Source organism: Arachis ipaensis, chromosome B4 (genome assembly GCF_059453495.1).
Source record: "Arachis ipaensis isolate K30076 ecotype BB chromosome B4, ASM5945349v1, whole genome shotgun sequence".
NCBI classification, from domain to species: Eukaryota; Viridiplantae; Streptophyta; class Magnoliopsida; order Fabales; family Fabaceae; genus Arachis; species Arachis ipaensis.
The window spans coordinates 115,350,044-115,371,898 of record NC_142439.1 but is presented as its reverse complement, the minus strand read 5'-3'; the positions used below and the strand labels follow the sequence as shown (position 1 = coordinate 115,371,898).

Sequence of the window (21,855 nt, the reverse complement as noted above, 5' to 3'; positions counted from 1 at the left end):
CCATTGACTAGTTTGCAAAGCCACCGCACAAGTAACCAACCCTATCAGTAACATTTATGAGACCAAAATATCAATTCTCGGTTACCATCTATCCAGGGTATGTATTACAATAAATGTCCTGAATAATCAATTACTAAAAATCTAAAACTATTTCTTTGGCTAGACAATTATTAAAACTATTCATAGTTTCATTTCATTTTCACCTGTTTGTAAGGAAATTTCCTAATTCGAAAAACAATAATATTTAAAAGATAATAAAAAATCAGTTCAAACAATTTAAAATTATCTTATTTAATATTTATTAATTATTATTAAATAATTATATAATTTTAGATATAATAAATAATTACAGATATTATATATATAAAATTATAAATATTATATTATATAAAATAATTTTAGATATTGTTTATCTAGTATTATTATTCTGAAAATTATCATCAAGACTACCTAATGAACTAATGAAGCTTAAAAAAGAGAGATGAAAGAAACCATGCCAAATTCCAAACACATATTTGCATTATTAACCACTTTATTTTATGGATGTATTTTTTTTCTTTTATTGGTAATATTGAATTCATATGTAAAATTTCATATGAATTTATTTTTTTGTTAATTAACTACTTGTTTAACCCACCATGATATACCAAAAGTTTATTTAAAAAAGTTATTTTTTTCAGTGAAACTTGTTTCCTATTAAAAGGTTATCTAAAATCATTATTAGCTTCAACAAATGTGTTTTTTTGCACAAGTGTTAATAAAAGTTTGTAATTTTAAATAAAAAAAAGTTTGTAAATTTTGGACATGCATGTTTGTAACATTTCAAAAAACAAAGAAGACCAGAAATTATATTAAAATTAAAGGATACATTATGAGATCTAAACTGCTATTACTCGATTTTAAAATTGACTAGCAATAGTTCAAATCAAGGATAAAATATAAAAAATAAAGTGTTAGAAGCAAGATTATATATTATTCTATAAATTACAATAAAATGGGCTCACAAAATAAACTATAAGAAACATTGACATCAGAATCAGAATTTATTATTGTTTTTGATAATTACTTATTAGTTATTAATTTTATATTTTTAATATTAATGACTTATAATTAAATATAATAAATTTTAATGATTTTTTTAATATTTTGATAAACTAAATATGATGTAAAAGGAGTTGAGTGTTAAAATTACATTCCTCTATCCTAAAATCAAGGCCATCATTGTCATACAATCAAGTCAAACAAAAGTATCTAAAATATGAACCCAAAATAAAAAAGTATCTAAAATAAATTAATCATCCATTACTATTTTCATTTTATTGCTAATCTATTTATTTTATTTGTTAGTTGCTGAAAGCTGTGTAAACACAACCGAAGTTCAAGTGAACCTTCCAATGTTTCAAAACGAGTGTCCGAGTTTTCAAACCACACAACAACAATGGTCAACCAACACTAAAGCCCACAAATATTGAAAAAAAAATATATATATATATATATATATACACAAATATTCCACCGTATATCTAAAAACTTGATCAACAGTTATACTGTGTCCAATTTTTTCCTTCAACACCAGTTGCTTCTCCTCCTCCTCCTATGGCGAGCGCATACCAAGAGCAACTACCGGCATCACCGGACTGGCTAAACAAAGGCGACAACGCATGGCAGATGACGGCGGCCACACTCGTCGGCCTCCAAAGCATGCCGGGACTGGTTATACTCTACGCAAGCATAGTAAAGAAGAAATGGGCTGTCAATTCGGCTTTCATGGCTCTCTATGCTTTTGCAGCGGTTCTAATATGTTGGGTCCTTGTGTGCTATCGCATGGCCTTCGGTAAGAACCTTTTGTAAACATATACTTCAAAATTATCTGCAATACTAAAAATTTAATGAAGTTATTTTTATATAAAATTAATAATTAAAAATTATTAAATAATAATATAATATTAATTATTAATTCAAGTAAGGACAATTTTACATAAAAAAATTTTAGATATGTATCTTCTATTCAATCATATTAAGAAAATAAAAAAATAATCTAAATTTATTTTATTTAATATTTATTAATTCAAATAATTCAATATTTTTACTTAATTTGAATTTGATGGAAATTCAGGTGCAGTCAACTTTATGTGAAGATAATAGTTAAGAACGGTTAAATGATTTAATTAATTTGATTAAATTTCTATTTAATAGCTCTCATTTATTAACTTCATGAGAAGTTCCATGAAATTGATTGCACCTAAATTTCTACCTTTAAATTTATACCTTTTCGAACAAAAAAATTGTCTCGTATCAGAATTGGTAATATTATGGTATATGGCATTCATTTTTAGAAATTTTCTTTTCATTAAAATGAAATTAAAAAATATTTTCTAGACACTTATAATGGTTGATTCTACATTTTAAATTTATAATATTAAAGTTATATATATTAATTAGTCATCCTTGCTCTAAACTTTATTATTCCTTTGACATTCTGAATGATTATAAGAATCTTTTTGAGTTTAAAATATGAGTTTTTTTTTTTTTTTTTATAAAAGATCTTACATAACTAACAATTTTTCTTGATATTATCTTTTTAAAATAATATTAATTAACTTTTTTTTCACGTTAATTGTGTTGGTAGTCCCTAACAGGCTAACAACTATTCGTTTAATTTTTTTTAGTAGTCCCTTTTTTATATTATAATTTTTTTATATTATAATAGAAAATCCAAGTGTAGATTTTTTGATAATGAATTTTTATTTTTGCAGGTGACCAGCTTCTTCCATTTTGGGGGAAAGGAGCACCAGCACTAGGTCAAAAGTACCTAATAGGACAAGCCAAGGTTCCTGAAACCGCTCATTATTACAAAAATGGTAAACTTGAGAAGGCTATGGAGACACCCTTTTTCCCTATGGCTTCCGTTGTGTATTTTCAGTTCACTTTTGCGGCAATAACAATGATCTTGCTGGCTGGTTCTGTTCTTGGGCGCATGAACATCAAGGCTTGGATGGCTTTTGTGCCTCTTTGGCTCATATTTTCTTACACTGTTGGTGCTTTCAGCCTCTGGGGTGGTGGCTTTCTTTATCACTGGGGTGTTATTGATTACTCAGGTGGCTATGTTATTCATCTTTCATCTGGAATTGCTGGATTCACTGCTGCTTATTGGGTAGGTACATCAACTACTTCAAACTTAATTAAGTTCCCATTATTGATGTTACTTCCTCTATCTCATCACTTCCTTATTTAATATATAAAAAATAAGTCACATAAATATTTTTTTCATCCTTTAGTCTTTTCATTAATATTTTAATTCTCTAAGTTAGTTATCATTTATGAATGTCTTTTAATTATTAAAATTTTTTAAAGTATACTTTTGTTATTACATTTTTTGAAAATTTTTTAAAATATCTATAATATTTAATTTAATTTCATTTTCATGATAACATTTAATATATTTCAAATTCCGTCCTTCAATTAATTTTTTTATTAGTCAAATGATTTTTTTTTCAATATCCTATTGCATCATCAATTCATCATCCTCTCTCTTCCTCTTGTATCATCTTCATCACCTATTCACCTCCATCCTATATATATATATATATGATAATATTAAAAAACAAAAATATTTTGACTAATAAAAATTTTAAATTACAAAATAAAAAATATATATAAAGTGTGAGTAATAAAATTGAAATATTTAACGTTAGAAAGTTTTTAAAATTATTCAAAATTTTAGCAACAAAAATATATTTTACCTAATCTTTTTATTACATAAAAATTATTATTATTATTATTTGATAGGTAACTAATTTCTTCTGCATATAATTAGCTACCTATCATCTAATTTATTATTATTTCCTTGTTAATACGTGCGTTGCCACTTGCCGATACCTGATTATGTATTTATTTACCTTTGGAAAAAGAATAATCATCATAAATCATAAAGTAAGATGAAAACTTATTACGAGTGTAATTAATTTGCTATGTTCATGCATCATATAATATTTGTATTAGCAACTTGGTTTATAATGATTAATTACCGTGGTGGCCACACCGACATGGGCACATAAATCACAATTAAGAAAGTTTTAATATTCTTGAATATTATTATGGGTGGGCAGGTTGGGCCAAGGCTGAAGAGTGATAGAGAAAGGTTCCCGCCAAACAACGTGCTACTTATGCTTGCGGGAGCAGGGTTGCTGTGGATGGGGTGGTCAGGGTTCAATGGAGGTGCACCGTACGCCGCAAACACAGCGTCGTCGATTGCTGTGTTGAACACTAACATATGTGCGGCCACTAGCCTCCTTGTGTGGACCTCTCTTGATGTTTCTTTCTTTGGGAAGCCCTCTGTCGTTGGCGCTGTTCAGGGTATGATGACTGGACTTGTGTGCATCACCCCTGGTGCAGGTATACATTTACATCTGCATATGCATTGCGTTTCTTCTAATTATTTCATATATAATGCAATTCAAGTTAATTAACTGAGGCCCATATTATTCAATCTAATTATCAAGAAAAACAAGTTTATTTTATTAACAGCACAAAGATAATACAATATATATATATATATATATAATTATTCATGTTAAATTTTTTTATTACTTTAAATTTTTAGAAGAAGTGGTAGCATGATAATATTTTTTCTTTATAATGCTATATATTATCAAGTAATATTAGAAAATTAACACTATAGCAGTTAGTTTCAACCAATATTATAGTAAATTATTAAATAAATCTAATATGAAATTCACTAAAGACGATCTTTTGTTGATTTGAATTTTAAATTTTCTTAATTAAATTTTAGATATTTTTATTTTTAAAATTTTCAGATTATTTTTTATATTAAATGTTGACTATAATATTAGTTATATAATATAGACTTTTATGACTTTTTTTTTCTATAATTATGGTGGATATATATATATAACTTTAATAATATTTTTAGTTAAGAAATAAAATTATATCATTTTAATTTTATCAATATTTTTTAAACATTGCTAAAGTTATTTAGCCACTATAAATATCGTAATTAGTTAATTATAGACAATATAAACTCAACCTTTAATTTTATACAATAATAAAACATATTAATGAAAAAAGTGAACAACTAATATATATAATTATATATAGTTCCTTGCAAATAGCAAGTGTGTTATGAACTTATGATACAATTTACATACAATTACTTAAAAATTTATAATAGTGACATAAGATTCCATTAGTATTAGACCATATATATGTAGATGCAGTATTTGTTGAAAAGAAAATAAATAAAATGATAATGGGGCCTTGAAAACTTGCTTACACACACAGGGCTTGTGCAATCGTGGGCGGCTATAGTGATGGGAATGCTATCTGGAAGCATTCCGTGGGTCTCAATGATGATTCTTCACAAAAAGTCAAGCCTCCTTCAGAAGGTCTTCCTCCTCTTTAATTTCTCTCTTTTCTCTTCAAATAACACTCTATTATTTCTCACCGTTAATTAAGCAAAAAGTTTAATTAGGTGTAGGGTCACGTTTATTTTTCTCATTTGTTATGCACGTGAATCTTTTAACTTTTAACACTTCATTCAATGATACAAGAAGCAAGCCAATAATATCATACGTCATTCAACTTCATCGTCAGCTCATAAGCACTCTAAGCTGAGGTTGAAACTTGAAAGGATAATCTGGAAACTTGAGTTTAATTTGTATGTGTTAATATTATAAAAAAAATAATTTTATATGATCATTCAATTAAATTAATGTATTTAAATATTTTTTTAAAAAAATAAATAACAAAATTAGCTATTTATTGTTAATATAATAATATATAAAAATTCTTTTATATTATCAATATATGAATATTAAATTTTAATAATAAAATAATAATTTACTTTATTTATAAAAAAATTTACTTTCATCTATATATTATTAAATGTATTTAAATTTACTTGTTACAAAATTCTTTTTATATTTTATATTTTTCTCATTTATTTTAGTTATTAGTACTATATATTTATATTAGCTGGTGGGGTATTCCATTTTGTTTCTATCTCTTGGGTTTTCGTGTTTGAATAGTTGACTTGGAATTTAGTCTGGTCTGTTAAATTTTCCATGGAGAATAGTTGCATTATTTTTATTAATTTATATGTAATTTGGGGGGTTCAGTTCACACATGCTATTATCATGTTTAAGTCTAATTGATTAATTCGTAAAATGGGTTCTACTTAACTATGGTGGTAGGCTGGTAGTTAATTATACGGTTAATATAATATTTTATGTCACCAGTTTATACGGGCTGAACTATTTTAGTTTTTTTTTTTTTTACAAAATTAATTGTTTATTTAAAAAAAATTAAAAAGTCAGCACTTTTATTAAAATTTGACTAGTATTTAACCAGCAAAAAAAATGAATAATTTCATATTTTTTTATTTGGTTGCTCACGGTATCCCCTAACCCGACGAATAATTTCATATTATTAGATGAAATCTCACACCATTAAAAATATCAATGATGACTACAAATCACAAAATTTGCTGATTCCTAACACTAACACTCCTCTTTAAAAAAATTATAATTGTATGTAAGATATTTTGGATCATATATTCCTTAATTTATTATTGGAATAACAACAAAAGAGAATAATAAATAAATAAAATAATCAAGAAAGATGATCATTATTAATGGTAACTTTGTAAATTAATTCTTTTTTCGTAATTTAATTTTAATACACATTTCAATCATGTTTCTAATATTGAATATAGTGGACAATTATCTGTAAATAAAGAGAGTATATGATAATATAAGAAGGTGAAGACCAACAAATAATTATGATGCATAGTTACTTTTGTACTTAAAAAAACATTAACCACAATATGATTTTTTAATCTATCTATAAGTATCTAGTTAATTTGTTTACCATATATGATGTGCATATTTATTCTATTTTTCTCCTTACACAATTAATTTTCAATATTATGTTCAGGTAGATGACACCCTAGGTGTATTTCATACACATGCAGTAGCTGGCCTATTGGGTGGGCTTCTCACAGGTCTCTTCGCAGAACCAACACTTTGCAACCTGCTACTACCGGTAACCAATTCAAGAGGTGCATTCTATGGTGGTAATGGTGGTGTTCAGTTCCTAAAACAATTGGTTGCAGCATTGTTCGTAATTGGTTGGAACTTGGTCTCAACCACCATAATTCTTCTCGTCATCCAATTGTTCATACCTTTGAGGATGCCTGATGAGCAACTTGAGATTGGTGATGACGCTGTTCATGGTGAAGAAGCTTATGCACTTTGGGGTGATGGTGAAAAATATGATCCTACAAGGCATGGGACACAAAATAATAATGGCAATTCTTCTGTTTCACCTTATGTTAGTGGTGCAAGAGGTGTCACCATCAATTTGTGAGTAGTATAGTAGTGTTTTTTTAATCACAATTATTTTTGCATGATAGACATTTTGAAATTTTAATCATTTATTTCATAAGGATAGATGGTTAAAATATCTTTTGTCTATATTTTCAGGTATTCAAAAAATACACATTGATGTTCTAATAATTTTAATAGTTGATCTTACGATTAAAATTATTAGAATACCATACCAGTATTTCTAGAATACATGGAATTTTTTTTTGTTTAAGTGGTATGAGATGTAAATCTGTTGTAAGACTTTATTACCCTTCTCCTTTTCCTTTGAGCTGGGTATACTAAAACTGAAACGTCATAAAGCTATTATTAGTATTGACACTATAATTAGGTTTTCTCCATATTTAAGAGTCAGAGAAGAGAGGCTCTACTCTACTAGTGTTGTAGCTGAGCGTTGAAGCTTTAATTTAATTTGTTCACTCAATTGTATAAAGTGGATCTGTATGAAATTAATACCATAGGCAAATGATGCTAATTAATTTTGAGGGTGATGTAAGTAGAATTTTGATTTTCAGGAATGGAAATTTCTAGTTCAATGTCAACGACATGGTTATGATTTCTGTTCCTCTTGTCGTATAATTTACATTTGAAAATAAAATAATGTCTATTACTTTGATAAATAAGCTTAACTATATATTATTATTTTTAATCACTATATATTCCCAACTACTTTTAAAACCGGATTTAACTTTGATTCACTTTGTACACTATCATTAAGTAATTAGATTATATATATAAACCAAATCTTTATTAGCTGATAGCAAGATTGATGTAATCTACGATACAGAAAAAAAAAAAAAAGAAAAAGAAAAGCTAATTTTATTATATAAGCTTTAATGTCATTCTCAAGGCATGGTACTACAATTGTACTTTGTCCAAAGCAATTGACTTTTGTATGGTGACACATAAGATCAATTAAAGAGATTAAAAACACTACGAGAAAAAGTCTTACTCTATATTATGATGACATAAGATTTTATTTAATACTTTCAATTTTGCGTCATAGAAGAATACTTTAATTTTGTAATAAATTATAAAAAAAATAATTATTTATACCCATAAATTTTATAAATACTAATAAAAATACTCATAAAAAAACTAATTTTATACCCATCAAATGAGTTTTGTACGATGTCTAAACACTAAAATTTTATTAACTTTTTAATAAAATTTTTAAATTATCTCATCATTTATCTTCAACCTCAAACTCCACCACCATCTCTTCTTTTTCAAATCTCAAACTTTCACATTTCTTCTTCAAATTCAAGCCCTAACGAACGGTGTGTTTGTTTCTTATTATAACATTGAAGAATGCATCTTACCAACACTTCCAGAGGCAAAGCTATGAAAGTCCTACGATATCAACCTTTGTCAAATCCAGGTAGAGGAATGAAATAACCAACACGGCTAACCACAATCAGCACGGCAGTCACGAACAATCTCCTCCTTATCTTGCTCTTAAAGAACGATTCACATCGTTGATAATAGAACTAAACCGCACAAGCAACTAACGGCCAAAGACTGTTATTGAGAATTACTAAAAATTTTAGAATTCGATTTTTTATTATCTCTTAAAAAAATCAGCATAAGCTACATAAATAAAATTTATATAAAAAAATTTAAATAAATATTAAAAAAAAGACTGTTATTTAAAAAAATGTAAGAGAGATAATCGTTCATGTAATTTTTTTTATCATTTTAAGTTTTTGAAAGAAGTAATATTATGTATGACTAAAAAATAAACAAATTTCTAATAATTTTTTGAAGAAAAAAAAACATAAAATTTTAATTAAAAGTAGATATTTATAAATCTCTAATTATTATTGAGAAAACAAGATACACGAGTTTACAAAAATGATTGTGTTTTAATAAAATGACTTATATATCTCATTTTTTTAATGGTGAAAACTCTAAAATATTTAATTTGGCTGAAAACTTATATGTATATATATATAAAAAAAAAAGAAACATTTTGGTTTTTTTTTTAAATATTATTTATACATTAAAATCAGTCACTAAAATCAACCACAAATATATTTATGTATAAATATATATATAGTTTAATTTATTTTCAATGTGTATTTATATTCGAATATATATTTTATACTAATACCTGATTTATAGTTAATTTTAGTGTACATGTAATATTACTTTTTTTTTTTCTTGGTCATGGAAAAAGAAACCATGGTTAGCTGTTCTTCATGAAAGACATAACACGAGATGGACCTTTCCGTCCCTTTGTGTTTCTTGTTCAACTTCGACAACATAAATTTTATATAAAAGTGAATCCATTATATTCCACAACTTATGCTTGCGGTGAACATTCTAAGAAAATGCCATGAAATAATCCAAGTGGAGTATTGATCATGCTAGTTGGAAAAGAATAAATAATAATAATAAGAATCATAGAAGAAAAAGAAAATTGAAACAGTTAAAAAGGCAACATTATCAAACGGTTTGTTTTGTATGGAAAAATAAATGAGATTGCAATCTCACTTGTCGGCTAGTGGGACAAGACCCTATCGTCACCTTTTATTATCAAATAATCCTTTAAATTGTTGAAGTTAGTAGTTTCTTTCTTTGTTCAATGTTCACTTGATTTATGAAAAGTCTTGTTATGGCGACTTTTTTTTCTAAGGAACTTATAGGGGTGAGCACGAGTCGGATTGGCTCGGGTTTAAAGTAAAATTAGAATCGAACTAATTGAATTATAATTGGTTTGGTTTGGTTTGAATTTGCGTTTTTTTGTGTGTACTCGAACTAAACCAAATCGATTAAAAATGGATTGGTTCGGTTCGGATAATTGGGTACCTAATGAAACAGAAATTCATAGAAAAAAAATTAAAAAAAAAAAATTATCTTAAAAATTCTGTAAATACAATAAATATGTAATATTAATAGAAATAATCCAAACATGTTAAACACTAAATACATTAAAAATTAAACACATCAAAATCTAAACATATTAAATACTAAAGACATTAAAATCCAAACATATTAAAAGGTATATATATATATATATATATATATATATATATATATATATATATATATATATATATATATATTAAATTTTTATTTTTTATTTAATTAATATATTATCGAGTCTACGGATTGGTTCGGGTTCCACATTCCTAGAACCGTTATCCGAACCAATTACTAAAGAAAGTCATTGGTTTGGTTCAGGTTGGATCTGATTACCCGTTGATTTCAAAACCAATTTAATTGGTTCGGTTCGAATTCGAACAGGTAATCGGATAGCCGCGACCCGTGCTCACCCCTAGAAACTTATATATATTAATATTAGTATTCCAAAATATCAACTGTGACCACACGACAAATATTGTTTGGAGTCTCTTCTATCCACAGAGTATCTGTAATGGTAAAAACTTTTTCGGCTAGGAAACGGACAATTAAATTCCCTTCTCTCCTTACATATATAGCCTAACTACTCCTGAGTCTATTTAACAAAATTTTATAATTTGAAACGATGAGATCAAAATAATTATTGTAAGACTGTGTCATATGTAGTGCTTGCATCCCTTCTAAATTTTCTCCTTCAACCTAAATAGTACTCAGGGTTTGTGTGTACGCACAGGTGGGTACGTACGTACATTGGCTAAATCTCGATTCGTACGTATGCATAAATTGTATGCGTACGCACACTTAAACTCTTGTCTAATATAGACATATACATATCAATTTGAAGCTCCTGGTGTTAGCTTTCCAATGCAGTTAAAATTGCCTCATTTTGACCTCTGTTACTCAAGTTATGATCAATTTAGTATAGAGAGGTCAGGATTAGCAGCTTTATAAATTCCTCATTTCTTGAATTCTTCCTTTTTGCATGTTTTTCTTCCTCACTTCTTCAATCCATACTTTCCTTGTAAGGCTGAAATTACTCAACAAATACATCAAGGTATCAAGTTGAATTAAAGTGAATCAAAATTAGCAATTTAGGGCCTAAAAAATATGTTTTTACTTTTGAGCACAATTTAGGAAGAAATTATGAAACTATGTTATTTCAATGGATAAATGCAAGAAAAGTTGATGAAATCCACCCAAATAGAACAAATAAATATCATAAAATGTGGATTCATCAGCAAGCCAAAGCTATAAATACTTATAAAATCACAAAAATAAGTGTAAAAAAGAACTACGATAGTCAAAAGTCCAAAACAAGGCAACAAGTATCAAAACTACTTAAACTATTACAAAAAGGTGTTCAAAGACCCACAAGTCGGGCCAATAATTACCAAGTAAACTATGAAAGAGGATCTTTTTCTTCCATGGCTATGTCAGGCTAGGGAACTTCCTCGGTTGGGGCAGGAGAGTGCTGAAGGGCTTTGTTGGCAAGAAGATAAAATGTTTTTGGGTCCTTAGAAGGAGTGGCCTCAACCTCGGGAGAAACTATCTTCCCATCTACCACGATCTTGTCTGGATCGATGAGAGAGAGGTCCACCTCGGGAGTAAGAAGTCAGAACTGCGCCTTCATGTTCTCAGCCATTTGATCCATACCCTCAGCTATATTAAACTCCAAGTCCTCATGCTTTTATTTAAGCTACTCCAACTCCTCTTGAAGCTCTAATTTCTCACCAAAAACTTGGGTATAGCTCTTCTCAGCTTTCTCCTTCAAACCCTCAGCCATGGCACAAGTTGCTTGAGAGAGCTTCAGTTTTTCTTTAAGACTTGAGATGTCTGATCTCAAGGTTGTCTGCTCGGCTTCTAGCTCTAACTTGGACTCCGTTAGCCTAGCCACTTCAGCCCTCAGATTAGTCACTTTCCTCTACGTAGCATCAAGATGAGTCTCTCTAAGGCTCTTCAACAAAGAAGTGCAAACCCTACTGTCTGTATTCCACCCTAACAATAGCAAGCACTTCCAGATGCCTTTCCACTGAGGTGTAAACAATAGTAGTTGAGCTATGAGCCAAGATATACTCCTCACTAAACCTAAAAGTGCCAAACCCAGGGTCATAAGCACTCCCGAACTTAGAAGGAGGAAACTTACGTTTACGAGGGTTGCTAGATTTAGTATTCTCTTTCGAAGGCTCGTGAAAAGGGGGAGCCACTCGGGCCTCAACTTCTTTGATAGGAGGAGGAAGTCAGTTTTTGGCTGACTTGGAGGGAGAAGAATCTGATTGCAGAGAAGAAGTTCCCAACTTCTCGGCCTCGAGCTGCTAGGCAAGTCAAGATAATATGTTCTTCTTGGCCATCCTCAGCTTTGCAAGAGAATCACTACCACTGATTATTTTTACTACAAAAAGAAAGGAAAAACAACTTCAGAATGCAACAATAAAAACACACTTATCTACAAAATAAACAGATAACTATCTAGCTTGGTTCGAACATAACTCGGCTTGGCTAACAAATATTTCTTAGTATCCAGGTAAGGAGATCCGCTCCAACAATCTTGAAAAAAGGCAATTGTACACTGCTCCACTTCATCCAAATTCTCCATGTTATACTTTACGACATTCGAGGTTTCCTCTCAGCAAAGACAAAACATATATTCTCTCCTCTTATTTTAATAAAAAGGTCGGACACCCTCAACAGGTCGGACCTTGAAAAAGTAGTTCTTAAAGTCATGAAAAGAATATTTAAAAATCGAAAAAAAATTGACCTTAGAAAACTCAGAAAAAAGTCCATTATTGTTTTTTTTAGCTAAAAAGTTTGGTAAGTTGGAAAAGATAAAAAAAAAAGACTTTGACAGAGGGATGGATATCAACTTTCCAACGTATCAGCTGATAAACCCTCATAAATCCCTAAGAGTTCGGGTGAAACTGGCAGGGGGCGACCTTCGAAGCCAAAAGGACATCCATTTCAAAGTCGAAAAAGGAATAGAGACTCCTAATCTAGTAAAAAGACACTCATACATAAACAAAAAATGTTCTTCTTACCTATTAAAATGGGCATAGAAAATTTTCTCTTGGAGATCAGGGGACTCTAAAGTGTACTTCTCCCCGTCTTCCCAACTTTTGAAGATCCTATATTGAAGTCAAAATTTTTTTAGATATTCCCTATGAACTACGGGAATGGCTGAAAAAATGGAACTATCAACCTAGTATAACTCGGAAGGAACGTTAGAAGGAATTATGTGAACTACTAAATGAGACATAAAGCGTTATACCTACAAAAAAAATAAAAAGAAGCTATGTCACTATAAAAACTCACGAACTATAAGTTAGGTACAACAGCACAACATTCAAATACTCAAAGAAGTCAGATCAAACTCATGAAGAATGGATCCAAATCTCCCACTACCAATCAAAACAAGGATGAAAATCTAACCTATTCTAATAGAACATGAAATGACACCATTTATCAAGAAAATAGTATCATTTGGGAACAAGGTAAAATCCCAGAACTTAACACAAACCTAGAATCTAAAAATTTTACAAGTTTCTGCAGCAACAACAAAAGTCCACAACAAATGGACAACTCACAGAAGTGATAAACAAGGAAATTACTACTACAAAGTTACACATAGCAGCAAGCAAGAAAAAACAGTAACAAAAAAATACATTTTCAAAGAGACTATTTCCTAAAAAAAGCATTAAGACAATATTATAAAAAAACATCACTCATAAAAAAATATCATCCAGCTGTGACAATGATGAATAAAAGAGAAAGAAAAACCAACCTTGATGAAGAATAGAAAGAGCGTGTGCAACAGCAATCAAACGGACGATCCCAAAATGTCCCAAGCAACACGACAAAGATTCAAAATAGAATTCCAAAATAGAAAAATCTTGGAAAAATATCAATAGAAATGAAGTCACAGTGAAGAAGAAGAAAGTCTTGAGAGAAAGGAAGTAAATTCTCAGAAGTTGAAGAGAAAAAGGAGAAAGAAAAAGAGAATTGCATTTATATAACCACTAGGGACAAAACGGTAACTTTACCCCCATTTAATGACACACACGGTTACCAATGTAACCGAAAAGACGCATGAACGATTACGAAAAGACGTAATGCTCAGATTCAAAAACACGTCGAGTATTCAACCTATTTTCCAAGGAAGAATGTAAACCTGACTTGACTGAATAAACGCTATAAGAGACTAAGACCGACTTAAAAATGCTTAAACCCGACCTAAAGAAGGCCGGTCTCAAGTAGGGACACTGTTCATACCCTGCCCCACAACTTAGTTAGGCCCAAAAGGAATAAAGCCCAATCAACACTCTTCAGATAATGTTCGGCTCTACACTACTACTTACCCGACCATACAGAGGTCGAACACAGCGACATGGGCCTAGTTTTACTTATCTAAATAAGTAACTATCTCCTACAATCTCTCTTCCTTATCTAGAAAAGAGATCTCAATAACCTCCCTACCAAAAGGGAGTAACCAACCCACCATCAAAGGTGGAGCTACTTAAAAGGTAGTTATTGACTCCACCTCTATACTTATAAATATCCTGACACTCATAGGTAGGGTGCACATAGGATCGAATGAAGTCGGGTTCGCCTTGACCTGGACCTAGTTCTAAATAATGACCGGGTATTTTTTAGATTCTTACCCGATCCTAAACCCGATGAAATCACACTACTTTCGGACCACACTAAAACCGAGTCTTGATAAACTTTATGTCAAAAAATTATGATGCACTTATTTATAAAGAAGAAAAAAAACATACTTGTTACCGAGGAGTTGATATCCATACTTGAACTTGAATTTGTCTATAAATTCTAATTTCATGTTTTTTTGATCTATTTCTTAATTCAACAAATGTAATTAAAAACAAAATAATAAGTTTATAATTAATATAACATAATATTAGAATTAATTTTAAACATATATGCCTTTTTTAGTCCCCTACAGTGCACATGGACGGGTGAAGTCAGCTTTGTCTTGACCCGGATCCAACCCTAAATAATGACCGTGTCTATTTTTTTGAGACCCTTATCCGGCTGTAGACCCGGTAAAATCAAACCAAATTAGCCCTAAAGTATTCGGGTCACCCGGTCCGAGTCATGTGCACCCTTACTCACAGGTATTCTTCGAACTCTAATCTATTAAAAATCTGTCTAAAAACCCTTTCTAACTTAAGTATCGGAATCTCTTACAGGTACCACCCCCATCACACCAAGACATTGGACTCTACTTTAAAAGGAGCTTAAACCTCACATTTAAACCTAAATCACAGTTTGGTAACTCCCGGAATAGTTTCTATAATTTAAATGAAAATTTTATTCATGTGCTTTGTAAATATTATGAACTTCATCGCCTTTTATGGGTATAAAGTAAGTTTCGTTTATTCATAGATCATGTTTTAAACTTTTGTTGATAAGAATAGTAGTTTATTCTTTTGTTGATATAAAGTAAGTTAATATTTTTTCTATTTTTTCTTCAGTTTTGTAAATTATAAAGAATTTTTGTAGTTCTTATATCACCGTTGATTTGTGTCATTTCGTGTATATACATGTAATGGATTGGTTCAACCCTACTGATGGGTCGTCGTTCGTCAGTGTAGTTTAAATTACTATGTTATCCAAGTTTGTAAATATCAGATCAGTTAATGATCGGCAAACACCGGTTAGTTAATATAAAAAAATTTATAACATTAATTTTTGCGCATGATGCGAGTCTAAATTTAGTATAATATAATAGTATACGTTAAACACATGACTCGGTAATTGATACAGTTGGTTCATTCAATCATCTCTGCCATTTTTCTCTTTTCTCTCTCTACAAGTAATTGATACTCTCTCTACCTTGCTCTCAATCAGCCGTATGTAAAGACCTCACCACCCATAAGGTGATCTAATGCTACCATGCTTTAATTTTGATGCTTTAATTGCATTGTTTGGCTATTTGCAATACAATTTTACATGATATGTATATAGTTTAAAATGTATACTGTGATCCATTATTAGGAATTAATTAGGAGTAATATTTAAGTGTTCTTGTCACTAAATGTTTCTCTTTTTACATGTTGGAGACTTGGAACTTGTTAGAGCTACCTCCACGTTGCTTCCTTCGACTAGCATTGTTAAAGACATGTTGAATTTTCACATGGTGATGGGACGAACACGATGAGATGTTAATCACGTTATTGTGAAAAAGTAATATGATTTTCCATGCACGCGGAATTGGAAGAAAGAAATAAATCGAGCAGAAAGGGACAAAAGAAAAAAAGAGAAGAGAAGGGGACTGGTGGAAGGCAGATCTTCTGCAGATTAATTTACACTTAAGCATGGTTGATTTTTATTGGTAACCATTTTAAAATCACCCAAGAGATGCATATATTTATACTTTGAATGGTAAATGTGATATGTGAAATTAATCTGTACAAGAAATGCAATCAGGGATGATATAGTTTATTTTTACCAAAATCATATATCGCTAAAATTGAGTAAAAAATATATTTTGATTTATTAAACAAGTTTAAATGTTTATATTAATAATAAATATCTGAAATTAAAACTAACTATAACGATATAATATAACAAAATTTAATTTTAATTTATGTGTGTAATTAAATATTGCGTAAACTAAGCTCCCAAAAACAAAAGAAAAAGAAAAAAACGAGTTTATGTGCCAATTGGGAACATTTCAAAAGCTAAGCCACAAAAGAAAAATCTTCAGATAAACGAAAGAGACTAACGTGGAAAAAGTGTTGATGGAATAATGATAACGGTTTTTTTTTTCTATCTTGGAGCACGGTTTACTTTGACTCAGCTTCATCCAAGTCTGTGTGTGTGACCCCCACCTTCTGTGTCACTCTAGTCTTCCTTTGCATTCATTTCTACGCTTCTGGCCACAGTTTGCTGTTACTTTGGAATGCAAACCATGGTACAGAAAAATAAAGAGCCTTGTTCATAGGTCCTGAGCCACATTATCTCCATCTTTATTTATTAATCTATACAGTTCTTCATCCTTGCATTGTGTGTTCTGTATCTCATAGCAGAATCCAATGAGAATTTCATTTGTTCCATGGCTTTCCTTCATATTCTGCTATTGGTATTGGACTCATCATGGTGTTGCAATCACTGTGGTCCATGGCCAATGTCTCGAGGATCAACAATAATTGCTGCTTAAATTGAAGAGCAGCCTCAAATTCAAGCATCAATTTTCCAGCAAACTGGTGTCTTGGAATGAAAGCATTGATTGCTGCCAGTGGAATGGTGTAACATGTTTTGATAATAGACATGTTTCTGGTCTTGACCTGAGTCTGGAATCAATCCAGGGTGGTTTCGACAATTCAAGTAGCCTTTTCAGTCTCCAAAATCTCCAAGTTTTGAATTTGGCTATCAATAACTTCAACTCAGTGATACCAGCAGGATTCAACAAGTTGAAGAACTTGACTTATCTGAATTTGTCATATGCTGGCTTTGTGGGAGATATTCCAGTAGAGATTTCACAGTTGACAAGGTTAGTTACTCTGGATATTTCTTCCTCCTATTCTTATTTCGCGCAGCGCCAACTAAGATTAAAGAATCCAAATATGCAAAAGATTGTCCAGAAGCTCACCAGGATTAGGCAACTGTATCTGGATGGTGTCACTATAACAGCTCAGGGACATGAATGGTGCAATGCTTTGTTGCAACTACCAAATTTGTAAGAAGTGAGCATGTCATGCTGCAATCTCTCGGGACCCCTTGATTCTTCGCTTACTAGACTTAAGAATCTCTCGGTGATTCGACTCGATGGGAATGATTTATTTTCATCTGTTCCAGAATCCTTTGCCAATTTCAAAAACCTAACCTCCCTGAGCCTTAGTGATTGCAGATTGAGAGGAAAGTTTTCAGTGAAGATCTTTGAGGTAGCAACATTGTCTGATATAGACATCTCATTCAACATGGATCTTCATGGCCCTTTGCCAGAATTTTCGCTGAATGGACATCTTCGAAAGTTGGTTGTAAGTGACACAAGTTTATCAGGAGCACTACCTGTATCTATAAGTAATCTGAGTCAGTTATCCCACTTAGATCTTTCTTTCAGCCAATTTAATGGAACACTTCCTATTTCATTGTCAAAACTCAAGGAACTCACCTATCTGGACTTATCATTCAATAACTTTAGTGGTCCAGTTCCATCTTTCTATATGTCCAAGAAACTCACACATTTAGACATGTCTTTCAATCTCCTCAATGGATGCCTTCCTCCTTCTCTTTTTACACTTCCATGCATTCGACTTATTCAACTTTCCGACAACAATTTTCAGTGTCCTCTGCATTTACTTTCAAGTTCTACTTCCAACGTGTTAGAGACTCTGGATTTAAGCAATAACAATTTACGAGGGTCCATTCTTGTAACTATTTTTCAATTCAAATCACTTGGTGTTCTGCAGTTGTCCTCCAACAAGTTCAATGGAACAATACAGATAGATATGTTTCAAAAACTTGAATACCTAACCACACTAGATCTTTCACAAAATAACTTGTTAATAGATGCAAATGTTAGGGACTCACATCTATCTTTCCTCCCCAAAATGAGGAATGTAAAGTTGGCTTCCTGCAATTTGACAAAATTCCCAAGTTTTATAAGAAACCAATCCAAATTAGTTTCTTTGGACCTCTCAAGCAACAATATTCAAGGATCTATACCTAGATGGATTTGGCAACTTGGGTCCCTCATTCAATTCAACATCTCCAACAATTTTCTCACCATGATTGAAGGACCTGTGCAGAATGCTAGTTCTACTTTGAGTGTGATTGACCTTCACTCGAACCAACTCAGGGGCAACCTTCCAGTATTTCCAGTACATGCCACTTATTTGGACTACTCAATGAATGACTTCAGCTCCTCTATTCCACCAAAGATTGGAAGTTACCTTTCATCCATAATTTTCATGTCTCTTTCAAGAAATAGATTAGTTGGGAGTCTTCCTGAATCATTGTGCAATAATTCAAATCTTCTAGTTCTAGATTTTTCCTACAATCAACTTAAAGGGACAATTCCAAGGTGCTTAATGCAATCTGAGACCATTGTGGTGTTAAATCTGCAACATAACCAACTCAGTGGAAACATCGATTTTACCTTTCTGGTATCTTGTGCATTAAGGACTTTAAATCTCAATGGAAATCAACTGGTTGGTCCAATTCCTAAAACTCTTTCGAATTGCAAAGAATTAGAGGTCTTAAACATTGGAAATAATCATTTTAATGATGGATTTCCATGTTTCTTAAAGAAGTTATCCACACTTCGTGTGATGGTTTTGCGGGAAAATAAAATGCATGGTATCATTGGATGTCCTAATATCAGCAGTAACTGGCAGATGCTCCAAATTGTTGATCTGGCTTTGAACAACTTTAGCGGCTTACTTCCAGGAAAGGCCTTCAAAACTTGGAAATCAATGATGCTTGATGAGGATCCGGGTATATTAAATTTCAGTCAAATTCAATCTCAGGTACTTAAATATTATGGTGGTATTTACTATCATGATTCAGTGACAGTTGCCATTAAAGGTATACAAGTAGAGCTCGTTAAAATCCTAAATGTGTTCACTATTATTGACTTCTCATCCAACAAGCTTCAAGGGCCAATACCAGAAGAACTCATGAACCTTACAGGACTTGTTGCTCTGAACTTGTCACATAATGCTTTGACAGGCCATATACCACCATCGATAGGGAATTTAAGACAACTCGAGTCGTTGGACCTGTCTAGTGAATCATTTTGAAGGTAGCATTCCCACACAGCTTGCAGATTTAAGTTTCCTTTCATACCTGAACCTCTCCTATAATCAGCTGGTTGGAAAAATCCCTATAGGTACACAGCTTCAATCATTTGAAGCAACTAGCTTCGCTGGCAATGCAAGATTATGCGGTCCTCCTTTAACCCGAAACCGTAATGAAGCCTCTAATATTCCTAATGCCAATTCAACAGATGAAGCACACACAGATTCAAGAGACACATTAGATTTGTCATTCTTATTAGGTGGAGTGGGTTTTGGGGTTGGAGCAGGATTGGTTGTTGCCCCATGTATGTTTTGGAAGAGGGGAAAGAAATGGATCAACCACATAATTGATTCCATTCTCCTAACTGTTCTTCCAATGTTTGGTTAGTCATACACACCCATTGATAATGATGATGAGACAGAAGAAGATGCTGAAGAAGAGGACTCAGATATGGACGAGGAGAGTGATTATAGTGAAGATCAAGATATATTCAGTTATCTGTTTCAAGAGAGGTATTGTGTTTCATGCTCCAAGTTTGACATCAGCAACAAGAAGGTTCTACATGATCCGAGGTGTACATGCTACCACTCACCAATTGTTTCAATTTCTATTTATTCAAAATCATGTTCTTCTTAGTACGTATGTATGTATATTTACAATTGCACATAGAACTCATCCCAGGGGTTGCAAACAATAATGAGAAAAAGCAATAGGTCCTGATTTTTCAGGTGGTTCTGGGGGCATTGTGTGATTATCACAAATTTCATTGAAAAATGGAATCCCAGAACCCAGTGTTTTCGTTAAGGACTTCCATCAAATACTTAATACAGTTAGGACCAGTCACTGAAATTGCAACAATGTCTAACATTATGCACCAAGTGGACGTTCTTTCTGCATTATCAACTGCATGAACTTGTAGTTGTACCGATTTTTCTGCATTGCTGAGAAAATAGCTAGCAATTCAAATGAGTGAAAAATATTGCATGTATAAGATATAGTTAGAGCAAAAGGATTGGTTACATTCCAAGGTGCTATAGATATAACTGTCAATAGCTAGCAATTCAAATGACTAAGGCTTGGTTTGGTAAAACTTTTCGAAGATATGCTTGTACTTTTTAAAAGCTCAAGTTCCTCATTTTGTGTTTGGTAAATCAAAAAGACCATGTGCTTGTATTTGCAGCTTTTAAAAGATCGGAATACAAGCACCTAAGATAGAACTTTTCAAAGTTGGCTTGTGCTTTTTAAAATTTAAAAGTCTAATATAATCTTATATGTTAACTAATTTTCAAATTTAATACTTGCATTTATGTCTATTATAGTATTTTTAAAATTTAAAAGCTATTTTACCAAATGCAATTATTGTTGGTTGTGTTTATTGAAAGCTATTTTTAATTTGATTTACCAAATATAAATGCTACAACTTTTAAAAATCTATCTTTTAAAAATTAACTTTTATAAGCTATTTTTAAAAAAGTAAAAGTTTTACCAAACTAAGCCTAAGTAGCACAAAAATTTTCACTCCAACTAGAACCCAACAGAGGGATCGGGGCTTTGCGCAGGTTTAGTTCTGTTGAGTTAAGTTTGATTTTGGGTTTTATATATATGATGACAAACATTATGTAAGTTGAAAGTCCAAGTCTGTTTAATGAGTGCGTGCTAGTGATGCAAGCCCATTTGCTTACTCCTTAGCCCAAGTTAATGTTGTTTCAGCAACCGTAAAGTTTCAGCCCATTATATGCTAATGAGATACAAATCAAAACATATGAGCAGAGAGAAAGATCTAAATGTTCATGGTTTGAACACATGTAAAAAAGGTAAAGTAACATTCGTC

The 21,855-nt window shown here is 31.3% G+C and overlaps 2 protein-coding genes and 1 pseudogene across 2 annotated transcripts; all 3 read left to right on the top strand.

Moving 5' to 3' along the window:
• The first annotated feature begins 1,493 nt into the window (after positions 1 to 1,493).
• AMT2 (ammonium transporter 2) lies at positions 1,494 to 7,945 on the top strand. The gene is made up of 5 exons (XM_016343271.3): positions 1,494 to 1,834; positions 2,757 to 3,154; positions 4,110 to 4,395; positions 5,302 to 5,405; positions 6,955 to 7,945. The coding sequence occupies exons 1-5, from the start codon at positions 1,597 to 1,599 to the stop codon at positions 7,384 to 7,386; spliced, it is 1,458 nt and encodes a 485-aa protein (XP_016198757.1). The 5' UTR covers positions 1,494 to 1,596; the 3' UTR covers positions 7,387 to 7,945.
• A 9,275-nt stretch (positions 7,946 to 17,220) lies between these two features.
• On the top strand, positions 17,221 to 20,692 carry LOC107636946 (receptor-like protein 54; annotated as a pseudogene).
• Positions 17,338 to 17,965, top strand: LOC148568870 (receptor-like protein 6). Its single transcript, XM_088484805.1, has 2 exons — positions 17,338 to 17,364; positions 17,450 to 17,965. Exons 1-2 carry the CDS (start codon positions 17,338 to 17,340, stop codon positions 17,963 to 17,965), a joined length of 543 nt encoding a protein of 180 aa, XP_088340931.1.
• Positions 20,693 to 21,855: the final 1,163 nt, after the last annotated feature.